The sequence below is a fragment of the Ochlerotatus camptorhynchus genome, unplaced genomic scaffold (assembly GCF_037179485.1).
Source record: "Ochlerotatus camptorhynchus isolate MF236.1 unplaced genomic scaffold, CSIRO-AGI_Acam_v1.1 ptg000006l, whole genome shotgun sequence".
In the NCBI taxonomy this organism is placed as follows: Eukaryota; Metazoa; Arthropoda; class Insecta; order Diptera; family Culicidae; genus Ochlerotatus; species Ochlerotatus camptorhynchus.
Genome location: NW_027040498.1, coordinates 3,512,393 through 3,524,441, shown reverse-complemented (window position 1 = coordinate 3,524,441; position 12,049 = coordinate 3,512,393). Strand labels below are relative to the sequence as shown.

At 44.1% G+C, this 12,049-nt stretch overlaps 1 protein-coding gene across 2 annotated transcripts in view; it reads right to left on the bottom strand.

Moving 5' to 3' along the window:
- Window positions 1-4,209: 4,209 nt before the first annotated feature.
- pcx (pecanex) overlaps window positions 4,210-12,049 on the bottom strand; it is a 49,799-nt gene continuing 41,959 nt past the window's right edge. For both annotated transcript variants that reach the window (XM_065239512.1, XM_065239521.1), the window contains one exon: window positions 4,210-6,052. In XM_065239512.1, the coding sequence (XP_065095584.1) occupies window positions 5,507-6,052 (546 nt within the window). In that variant the 3' untranslated portion in view covers window positions 4,210-5,506. The remainder of the gene's footprint in view (window positions 6,053-12,049) is intronic.

Genomic DNA, 12,049 nt, shown 5'->3' with positions numbered 1-12,049 from the left:
GAAGTATCTCTTCTGGTGTGAAGAGGCTCCAAGTCGATCAGCTGGCAGCGACTTTCATAGCTGGACAAATGAAACGGGTCTCTCCAAGGTAACATTCTCAACGCGTATCGCAGAAAGCGGCGTTGAACGGACTCGACTCTCTCAGTACCATTGTTGTAGTTCGGACTCCAAACCACAGAACAATATTCTAGAATGGAACGTACCAGGGAACAATACAGTGACTTGAGGCAATGGATGTCGGAGAAATTCTTAGCTGTTCTGAAGATAAAGCCCAATGTCCTTGACGACTTGTCGACGACGTACGAGATGTGTTGCTTATATGTAAGTTGAGAGTCCAAGATGACACCTAGATCTTTTACATGGCTCACACGTTCAATAATGGTGTCCCGGAGAGCATAGTGAAAAATAACTGGTTCTTTCTTTCGGGTAAAAGGATTTACTGTCATTCGGTTCAAATGGCACCAGCTGGCAAACGCTTCAAACTGACGTTGGAGGAATTGACAATCATCGATCGAGCAGATCCGTAAGTAGATTTTGAGATCGTCTGCATACGATAGTCGTGGATCTTCGATAACTAAATTCATGTCATTGAAGTAGAGTAAGAAAATCAACGGTCCCATATGACTTCCTTGAGGTATTCCTGACGTAGTTGCGAAAATGTCGGATGGGCTACCACCAACTGACGATCGGCGAGATATAAGCAAAACCATCTAAAGAGATTTCCACTAATCCCAAGTCTATCCAATTGGGTGATCGCGATGGCGTGATTTATCTTATCGAAGGCAGCAGTGTAGATGACGTCTGTTTGTGACCTTTCAACCATACTTTGCGTGATGTACGATGTCAGACACAGTAGATTCGTGGTAGTAGATCGACCAGAGGTGAAGCCATGTTGATCTTCACTTAGATACTGCTTGCAATGGGAGAGCAGAGGCTCTATGATGATTAACTCGAATAACTTCGAAATTGCGCACAACGATGTAATTCCACGATAATTACTACCCTTTTTATACACAGGGAACATATGCGCAAATTTCCAGTTCGATGGAAAAATGCCACACGATATGGACAATCGGAACAGATGTTTTAGCGGTGACAGTAAGTTAGCGATATGCTTCTTCAGAAAGACTGAAGGGACACCATCCGGTCCAGGGTTGATAGAAGGCTTTAGTTTTAGTGCGGCAGTCGTTATCACTTCAGCGTTGACAGCAATTCCACCCAGAGCTTGACCGGAAAGTGGAACGTTGCTTGCTGCTAGAGTCACGTATTCGTTGGTTAAGCTCTCGTCTTGCAAACTTGTTGGAGAACAGGCGGCAGACTTCCTGTGGAGTGGAAGCGACTTCGCCGTTCAATATCATGGATGATGGTAGACCGGACTCTCTGCGCTGCTCCTTCACGTACTTCCAGAAAGACTTCGGGTGCGACTTGAATTTAGTAGCATTGATGGCTGACTCGCTTGAACTGATAATTAAGCTTAACGTAGTGACGTTTCAGTGACATCGTTCGATATTTACACCTAGAATGAGTTTAAAGGGGTACATTGTACGATTTTGAAGTTTTACAGGCTCAATATAGTATTGAATAATGTCCTGAAAGACCTGTGTTCGGTCTCGCGGAACAAAGAAAAAACACTAACACGTGGAATTTTCACCCAGTAGGTGCCAAGGCGATCGATTCAAATAAAAAAAACCGCCTTTTTCATCCAATCTTCCTTCTTAGGGCTTCAAATCGACCAGCATCCAATGGTTTGGTGAAGATGTATGCTAGTTGATCCAAAGTCGGAATGACTTCCAGCTGCAATGTGGTCTCGCACAAAGTGTTGTTTAATGTCAATGTACTTGGCCCGTTTGCCCTCGAGGTTTTTCGCCATTCCGATGCATCCTCGATTGTCCTCGAAAACAGGAACAAGTTCGACGGTCTTCAAGCCAAATTAGTCTAATGGCCCTGTAAGCCAGATAGCTTCAGCCACTGCAGCACTCAATGCTACGTATTCCGCCTCGCTCGATGATGTGGCCACAGTAGTCTGCTTCTTAATGGACCACGAAACGGTGTTACCTATACCTGGAACAAATAACCGCTTACTGATTTCTGGTCGGTAAATTCTGGGTAATGCGCAATACAAATCCCATTGAGATCACTAGGAAAGATCAGGTAACCAACCCCGGTAGGAATTTTGGTTATAGGCTGACAGGGAAGGGAGGGTTTGCTTCGGCAAGCCTAAGCGTCTCTTCTCCAGGAGGAGCGGCTCACAACAGCGTCTGTTCTCCATGTTAGGGGCGGCTGATCTACGTCCGAGTGCCAGTGAAGGACTCTAAGCACAACTGTGCACCCTGGTCCTCCGGAAAGTTAGGGGGTTGGTGTCAGGACCTGCGAGTCTGCCGTAAAAAAAAGCATTGCAACGGAAAATCAGCAACAGAGGAATACGAACCGAGACCAATGGCAACGACCCCAGCGACGAAATAGGACTTGCGATTGGAAACTCGGCACGTGGAACTGTCGATCTCTCAATTTCATCGGGAGCACCCGAATACTCGCCAATCTACTGAAGGACCGCGGATTCGGCATCGTAGCGCTGCAGGAGGTGTGTTGGACAGGATCTATGGTGCGAACGTTTTGTGGTAATCATACCATCTACCAGAGTACGGGCAACACACGCGAGCTGGGCACAGCTTTCATCGTGATGGGCGAAATGCAGAAGCGCGTGATCGGTTGGTGGCCGATCGACGAAAGAATGTGCAGGTTGAGGATCAAGAGCCGATTCTTCAACTTTAGCATAATCAACGTACACAGCCCTCACTCCGGAAGCACTGATGATGACAAGGACGCATTTTACGCGCAGCTCGACCGCGAGTACGATCGCTGCCCAAGCCACGACGTCAAGATCATCATAGGTGACCTAAACGCTCAGGTAGGCCAGGAGTATGGTTTCTGGTAGCTGACATTCATACTCCAGAAAATTCGAACAGATAAAGCAGACGCTTCTGTAGACACTCCTTGAGGTAGATCTCCCCGTTTACAGTCCCGGTAGTCACGAACGGCGCACTCTGTTTGCCACATGAGCAGTTATGTATTTCTTGGCAAACTTTGAAAGCTTTTGCTTCCTTACTTCCTTCGGAACATCAAACTTGTGCTGGGCGGTGAACAACAGTAGCCCCGGAAGTCCGCCTTGACGTAAGTCTCATCATCCATGATGAGACAATAAAGCTTCGTCAGCATCTGGGTGTACAGTTTCTGGGCCCGTGACTTTCCCACCGTATTTTGCCGTTCGTCACGATTTGGAGCCTTCTGCACTTTGTACGTATGCAGTCCCTCCCGGTCCTTGGCTCTCTGAACGAAAGACTTGGACAGATTCAACTTTTTGGTCACATCCCTGACCGAAGCATTGGAATTCCGCTTAAACGCTTTCACGACACGCTTGTGATCCTGATCACTAATAGAACATCCGGAGATGAACCAGCCTACGGCTAAAATTCTCCTAAATAAAGAAAAAGAAAAAAAAGAAATAATAGAACATCCATTCTGACCGCATTTCTCCTTCCGTTCGATGCTCAGAGTTTTGTAGTACCGTTTAATCAAACGACTCACCGTTGACTGCGCGTTTCCGAGTTATTTTCCGATGTCCCGATGAGAGAGTTGAGGATGTTCCAGGTGCTTGCGCAAAATCAATTCGCGACGTTGCTTTTCGGGTGACGCCATTTTTTCCAACTTTCGGAAAAACTGACAGGGATAAAAATACAGTGTAAACCGAGGGGGGCGACACATCTAAATCTCAAGTCTAGATGCTCAACAAATCTCACACTAGCGAATCAATCTTCGAAAAATCTTCTTTCATTTCTCGCATCTACTTGCATCGCGCATCATCTTTTTGCAAGAAATCTTCAGAATCGTCGTCAATCTTCTTTATATCTACTCAGCATGCACGCAGCTAGCCACAACAAAACACAATCTTTCCTGCATCGTAGATAGAGTCGTCCCCCTCGGTGTAAACAATATACTCTAAACTAATTCTACCCAAATTTTCAAGAAAAAATACCTAATGGATAATTTTCTACAGCGTTTTTTCCGTGATGCAATTTGATGTGGGACACCCTTTACCTCAGACAGAACTACCTCAAAAGCAGGTTGATGTCCTTGGATCTAAACTTGTTCGTGTTCCCTTAACAGCTGGACGTTTCGGATCAAAGAGCATAACCGCAAGCTTGTAAAACTGTTTTCATTTTAATATTTTATTCGAAATTAAAAAAAGCTTAACCTGTATCTATTTACTGATCCAAAAATTATCCGTTTGTTTGCTCTATTAGTTCTCCGTAAAATAAAAGCGAGAATTAAGGTGTTTTATCTGTTATCAGTTTAAATAACGGTTTTGTCTAACTTTCTCTTTATATTCAATAGTTCTAGCTACGAGTGATTTGTTGTAATAGCGTTCTGCGCTTTCGTTAAACCATTTCTTTAATATATTTGTGATATTTTAAATTTTCTGTAATCCTTCATATCAACACATCTTATGTTTTCAATAATTTAACGATCTCTCTGTGTTTACTCATGATCATTTGTTTTAATAATAAATTCAGTATAGGTAAAGTTACTTACTCTTAGTTATCACATTTTCATCTTTTGCAGTAATTTTTATCGCATCGCTCTCACAGCAGGACTCACAATCGCCAACACCCATCCACACGCCCAGACATGCACACAAACTCACCAAAAAACCAGTAACACACCAGCGCCAATGCGATAAAACATAAATATTTTATTTAAAATCCTCTCTTTTTACAGGACAAAAAAAAACAATATCAGCTATTTTTACAAAAATAAAACATTATCGTTCTGTTTTATTAACGCTTCGAACTGTTTCCCTACTAACCGCTATTCCGAATTTACAAATGTCTTGCTTTCTACATATTGGCTTTTATACTATCTACCATAAGACGTTTTCCTTTATTCGTTTAAGATAAAAACCCACGAACAAAAGGGCGCGTCATTGCCTTTGTTCAACCATTCGAGAGTATTGGTTTAAATGAAAGTAATTTCACTACTATTCGACCTCAATATAAAGGTTGCGAAAGAACAGAAAAAAAACAGAATCAGTGCAATCAAAAATTGTTAACGAAACTAAAATTTCAACATCCAATCGAAGTGTACAGTACGTGGAACAGAAAACTAGGTACACTACACTACTGCCATTCCTGCACAAATATCTAGTCTTAGGAACGGGTTGTTATCAAAATGATCTTTTGGTTGTTACGGTATTGTGATAGCATCTTTTTTTTCCTATTTCCCTCTCACCAAATGAACATCATAAGGCGACATTTGGAAGCAAATGTCTTGGATTTATCATGGAGGTTAGAAAACGGTGTAGTAGTTAGAATGAGTTTGTAAAAGTTTCGCTATGACTTGCTCAGCTAAATACGGTTCACTTTCTAAACGGTAACAACAAGACTTGGAACAAGAGGAATAAAGGGTCTATCACCAGTACGAATGTTTGATTTCGATTGTTTGGACAGGTCTACACTAGTGTCGGATCAGGCGCTACGTTAGCCGGGTCCGGTTTGTTCGCTGTTGCACTAGGATCATCGCAGACGTGTTCCGACTGTTGGTACGGCGGACCGCTCTCGAGGGATGATGTCACGGTCGGTTCCGAGGTAGCAGCACTAGAGCTACTAGTAGTAACAAGAGAATCACTTACCGATGTGCTGCCGATTGAGGGAACTGCCTCCACTGACGGTTGCTTACTGATCGAGCCAACAGTGGCCGATGCTGCTGGTGACGACGCACCTGACGCGCAAATCAACCCAATGGTGTTGTACTCTTTGACACCTTTCTCGCCGATCGGTACGTAGCGATCGCCGATTTTCATCAACAGTATGGTACGGTTGACGTTCGAGCGAAAGTGATGATCGGGATGGTTCGGTTGCCAGTAATGCACGATATTACCCACCATACCTTCCTGGGGTTGCCAGTCTTTCCAGGACGAGCGGCCACCGTAGCTTCGGAATTGTTCGTTGGGCCAGATAACATCGATTCGGCGTCCTAGGTCGAGGCAGTCGTAGATCTGGAATGTTTTAATCATAATAATAGTGAGAATTTCGATCCGAATCATCATTTGTAACAGGTGGCATTGAGGTCTATTACAGGGTGGCCAGTGAATTTCTTCTTCTTCTTTCCTTTATTTAACGTCAGTCTCTGTTCCGTAATCTAGTGCCAATCACCGACGGACATCGATTGCCATCCATTGACGGCAACCGAATGTGCAGGAAGGCAGCTTCCACACCTGCGTAGGATATCGCACCCATTCAACACACATGGGCCGGGACCAACGGCTTTACTTCCCTTCCGAAGAAAGACGTGACCAGAGATTTTTATGCCTCAGAAAAATCCCACCGACCTCGGCTGGAATTGAAGCCGAACCCATTGGGGTGAGAAAGCAGTCACACTTACCACAACACCACCGGCGCCGGCTCCAGTGAATTTCCATTTTGAAATTCCCGGTTTTTTCCCGGTTCAAATCGCAAAATTTATCGGTTTCAGGGTCAGGGGGTCGACTCTAGCATTGGGCGATCCTGAGGCAAGAATCGATCTAAGCGAATTGATTCATTTTTTTTAAATAATCGATTCACCGATTTAATCAATCATTTTGAATCGATTCAATTTTCAAAATGGCACAAAAATGTTTCAAATATAACGGATGATAGGAAAGTTGGTGAAGATTAACGCCAAGTTCAATCTAAAGTCGATATTCCGTTACATAAGCTATCTTGTTATGACATTTCACTTATAATAAAGGGTGATACGGTCAAAATTTGGTCAAGGGAAAACGCGTGTAAATCGGTGAAATCGTTTATTTAAAAAATCAAATTAAATTTCTTTTTCAAGTTCAATTAGTATAAAATTCAGGAAAAATATTCAGTTAGGCTTCCGCTTTTCCAAATCCAAATTGCCGGGCCTTAAGCTTGACCCCTGCCATCAGATTTTGTACAGCCACCTTGTCCACCTTCTTCGCCGCAGAAAGCCAGTTTGCCTTGAACTGCTGCTCGCCCTTAGCAGTTTTTTTGGTCTTCTTTAGGTTCCGCTTGACAACAGCCCAGTATTTCTCAATTGGGCGAAGCTCTGGCGTGTTGGGAGGGTTCTTGTCCTTGGGAACCACCTGCACGTTGTTGGCGGCGTACCACTCCATGGCCTTTTTACCGTAATGGCAAGATGCCAAATCCGACCAAAACAGTACGGAACAACCGTGTTTCTTCAGGAAAGGCAGCAGACGTTTATTCAAACACTCTTTCACGTAAATTTCTTGGTTGACAGTCCCGGAAGCTATGAAAATGCTGCTTTTCAAGCCACAGGTACAGATGGCTTGCCAAACCAGATATTTCTTTGCGAACTTTGACAGTTTCATGTGCTTGAAAACATCTGCTACCTTTCCCCTTCCTTTTGCCGTATAAAACTCCTGTCCCGGAAGCTGCTTGTAGTCGGCTTTGACGTAGGTTTCGTCGTCCATTACCACGCAGTCAAACTTCGTCAGCATCGTCGTGTACAGCCTCCGGGATCGCGCTTTGGCCGTCGTATTTTGTTTATCATCGCGATTTGGAGTCACTACCTTCTTGTAAGTCGATAGTCCGGCTCGTTTTTTGGCTCGATGCACGGTTGTAGACGATACACCCAGCTTATTTGAGGCATCTCGGAGAGAGAGGTTAGGGTTTCGCTTGAAACTACCGGCAACTCTCTTTGTCGTCTCAGCGACTTCCGGTTTTCGATTTCCCCCCGATCCAGACTTCCTGGCTGTCGACAAACGTTCCCCAAACACTTTAATTACATTTGTAACGGTTGATTTGGCAACTTTTAGCGATTTTGCCAACTTTGCGTGCGAGTAGCTCGGATTTTCGCGATGCGCGAGCAAAATTTTGATACGCTGCTCTTCTTGCTTGGACGGCATTTTGACAACTGAAGAGTGAATTCCAAAATCAAAATAGGAGCAACATTCTACACACACACACCTTCAAAATGAGGGGTGTTCAGGTTTTTTAAATGCAAAATTGAAAGAAATACGTCAAGTTGATGTTGACCAAATTTTGACCGTATCACCATTTAGTCATTTAGTGTGATGATTGATATCATTTAGAAGTAAATTGTGTAGTACGTAGGGAAGAGCGCTACTTCGCCGTAATCGACCATTTCCGTTCTATCGATCAGAAAAGATCAATAATATCAATGATTTCACCAACCGGTGAATACTCGTGTTTATTTCAGTTACCGGGGGACGTAATTTGTGATTAGCCCCGGTCCCTTTCAAATTGCATCATTATTTATGTACGGTCCTACCATAGAGGTAACTCTAAGACTAGAAGGTCCCGAAATAACGTGCTCAACTTTTTGGCTCAGCTCTGGTACTCTCTTCGGTCCCAAGCTAATGGATTCACCCATCGAAACATAGGAAAAACCAATAACCCCTCATTTTGTCTGTCAAACTTTCATAGCGAATCAAAACAAACATTGCGTAGTACTAGAATTTATGGGGTACGTTAATCGTTTGCTTGGGACCAATAGGCTAGTCAAGTAGTGAGCCAATTTAAAATCGTTAGTTTCGTATTGATTGTTGGTCCTACCCCGATGCGCTATCGGCGCTACTGTGGTTTTACCAACCAAACGACAATAACAGTGCTTGTAATCGACGACAAAATAAATAGCAAGGTACGGTAAAACACGCGTTTTATTCTCTCGCAATTCGAACCGTCGTTTTACTTGTTAGTTTGTAACATTTGGTCCTTCGAACCGGCTCGCCGCGGAACGAGTTTCGCTAGTGGAGTTTCGCGTGGAGTCGCATCCGGACATCTTTGTGTTGTGCATAACCTCAATTGCAAGAAGATCGAGGGAAAAGCGTCGACTTTTTTGGAAGTTTACCCGGAGTAGAAGAAAGCGGTGGCTTCCAAGAAAGCCGACCGGACAAAAGTGTGAACCAGCGCAAATGCTGGTGGTGTTTTCGATCTGCCTCCTACGAAGAGAAGCGCAGAGGCAAGTGGTGAAAAGTAAACAAAACAGAACTGCTTCGAACATTCGGAAGAAAACAATTAGTGAGAGTGTAAATGAATGAAGAAGATCAATCACCTGAGCCTGGTGCATTCAGCAGCGGTGGAGTGAACGTCGTCCACTCACCGGTCGCTCAACAAAAGAAGAAGAAGGATCAGAAAATGCAGAAGCAACAACTGGGAGCAAGGTTGAATACGTTCTCCGTGAGAAGGGATGCCGTGATAGCGAAAATGCAACGCATTCACGATATGATGAATCGAGCTGGAGGAGTAACTGTGTACCATTTAGAAACGTATCTTCGTTTGGTGGATTCCTGCTACGACGAATTCAACCTAATACAAAACGAGGTCTATGTGGAATTTCCTGACCTGCGAGGAGAGCAGGAAATAAAGTTCATTGATTTCGAGCAAGTCTACCAGGATCTTCGTGTGGAAATTTGCACTGCTCTGGAAACATTTCGTAAGAAGCAGATTGTGCCACAGGTTGCATTGCCAGCGCCCGTTCCTGTCGCCCTGGGACAGCCTGCCATCGTCAACCAAGTACCCGGATTACCTCACGTCCCGTTACCATCTTTTGATAGGACCTACGAAAGGTGGTTTCGTTTCAAGCAGCTGTTTCAAGAGATTTGATGTAGAAGAATCCGGGCTTGTCGGACGCAACTAAGCTACACTACCTGACGCAGTCGCTGAAAGGAAAGGCGGAGAATGTCATTAACGAGCAAATCCTCAACGAAAACAACTTTGACGCTGCGTGGAATGTGCTCGTAGAGAGGTTCGAGAACAAGCGCACAATCCTTGACTTACACACGAATGGAATCATAAACCTCCCGAAAATGAAGAATGAAAGTGCAGCAGACTTAAGAAAGCTTGTGGATGAATGCAGCCGGCACGTGGAAGGCTTGGAGTTCCATGACAAGATGCTGGGAATGTCCGAGAATTTGGTGATTTCCCTCTTGACGTCGAAGCTTGATAATGCGACGCTCAGTCGGTGGGAAAATACCATCAAGCACAAGGAAATCCCGAAATACAAGGAAACGATCCAGTTTCTTCAAGGTAGATGTTTCACTCTCGAACGTTGTGAAGCGAATGCAGCGAAAAAGCCTGTCGAAACATGGAAGCAAAGGTCATTGGTTCCCAACCCGAAGCCTACCGTGAGAGTGCATGCAGCACAACAGGAAATTGAGGAAACGTGTGGAATTTGCGACGATTCACACAACGTCAACAAATGCAAGGTCTTGAAGCAGATGCCCATGTCCGAGCGTGTGGGGAAGGTCAAGGAAAAACATTTGTGTTTTAACTGCCTTAAACGAGGACATCGAGTCAGTCAGTGCAGATCTAGGGCTTGAACCATCAGCGGTTGCGGTAGGAAACATCACACGCAGTTGCATTTCGAAGAAAGCTCGGTTCGCCCTAAACCTGAAGCGGAGGAGAGCGGTAACGAACCCGACAAGGATCCACCTACAGGCGAGTCTTCTAAACCGACAGCGAATGTCACGTGCACTAGCATCACGGCTACATCGCAGGAGATTTGCAAGAAACAAGTGATCCTTTCGACAGCGGTCATCAAAGTTGAAGTTGAAGATGCTAGAGGAGCCTATCACCGTTTGAGAGTTCTTCTCGATTCCGGCTCGCAGTCGAACTTCATGACCGAGCATGCTTTGAACGTTTTGCGTCTCAAGCGTAAGGCAGTCAGGATCCCTATCGCTGGCATTAACGGTGAGAGATTCACAGCAACTTATCAGACGATTGCGAAAGTCAAATCTACTCAACATGATAGCTTGGGTTCTGGAATTCCTGATCGTCCCACAAGTAACAGGAATTCTTCCAGGACGCAGGATCGACTTACGCCAATGGCATATTCCACCTCAAGTTAAAGTGGCAGATCCAAGGTTTCACGTGCCTGCTAAGGTGGATATGCTCATCGGAGCGGATCTATTCTATGATCTGCTTCTAACAGAACGACTGAAAACAGGAGAGAACCAACCTACGCTTTGGTGCACCGAGCTTGGCTGGATCGTATGTGGCTCGTATCCCAGCGTTCAGAAGCCAGCAGTAGCAGCCTTTGGTCAAGGTGAAGAAACTCTGGACAGCGTTGTGCGAAGATTTTGGGAACAAGAAGATTAACAACAAGCTTGATTAAAATGCTTTTCAGTTTTTGGTTTATTAATCCTCAAGAAAAAAAGACAAAAAATATTTGCCCATTTGTGTACTTTTGACTCATTTCCCGATATTTTGGATTCTATGGGAATGAGTAGAAATAACTCATCAACAAATACCTCGTCGTTTTACTCAAAATTTAGTTTTGGCTATGTTACTAAATTTAGAGTAGATCCGGTTTTAATGAAATTGAGTGGGTTTTCACTCCATTTTGAGTAGCCATGAACGAGCGTGCACACAAGTTCTAATTTCAACGCGTTCAAGATGCATTTTACCGAAAAGGTGTTGCGGATTTTTCATCTGCGTGACATAAATTTATTTGGCGGCGTGAACGATTTTACTGCAGGGCACGCCGGTTCAATTTCATCAGCGGCGGCGGCGGCGGCGTGGCGCGGCGGCGCACAGGTCTAATTCTAAGCAGCTAAGCAGAACTAAAGGTTGTGTCCTCTACACCAATTCTATATTTAGTTCGCACTTTTATGAAAGTTAATTCTAAAGTCAGGTCTTTATGAATGTTATTTCTAAGGGTAGGTTATGAACGTGTATTGATTTATCAGCATTGGTAACAGCGTTGCCAGAATGTTTTAAAGCTTATCGGTATCAAAGGTTTTAAAAAATCGGAATTTATCGGTATTTACTATTTTAATAAATTTTATATTTTTGGCGTTTCGAAAGCGAAAATTTTAACTTTCGGACTATGATCGGAAAATTCCGGAAAAAAACACCGTGGAATGTTTGAATTAGCTTCTGAAGGTAGTTGAAAACAAAAGCCAGAGAAAAAAGCTCTCCTGGAGGAAATTTGAGGAAGGTTCTAAGAGAAGTCGGAAAACATACGCGGAACTTCCAAGACATAAATTGAGAAACATCTGGCGAAA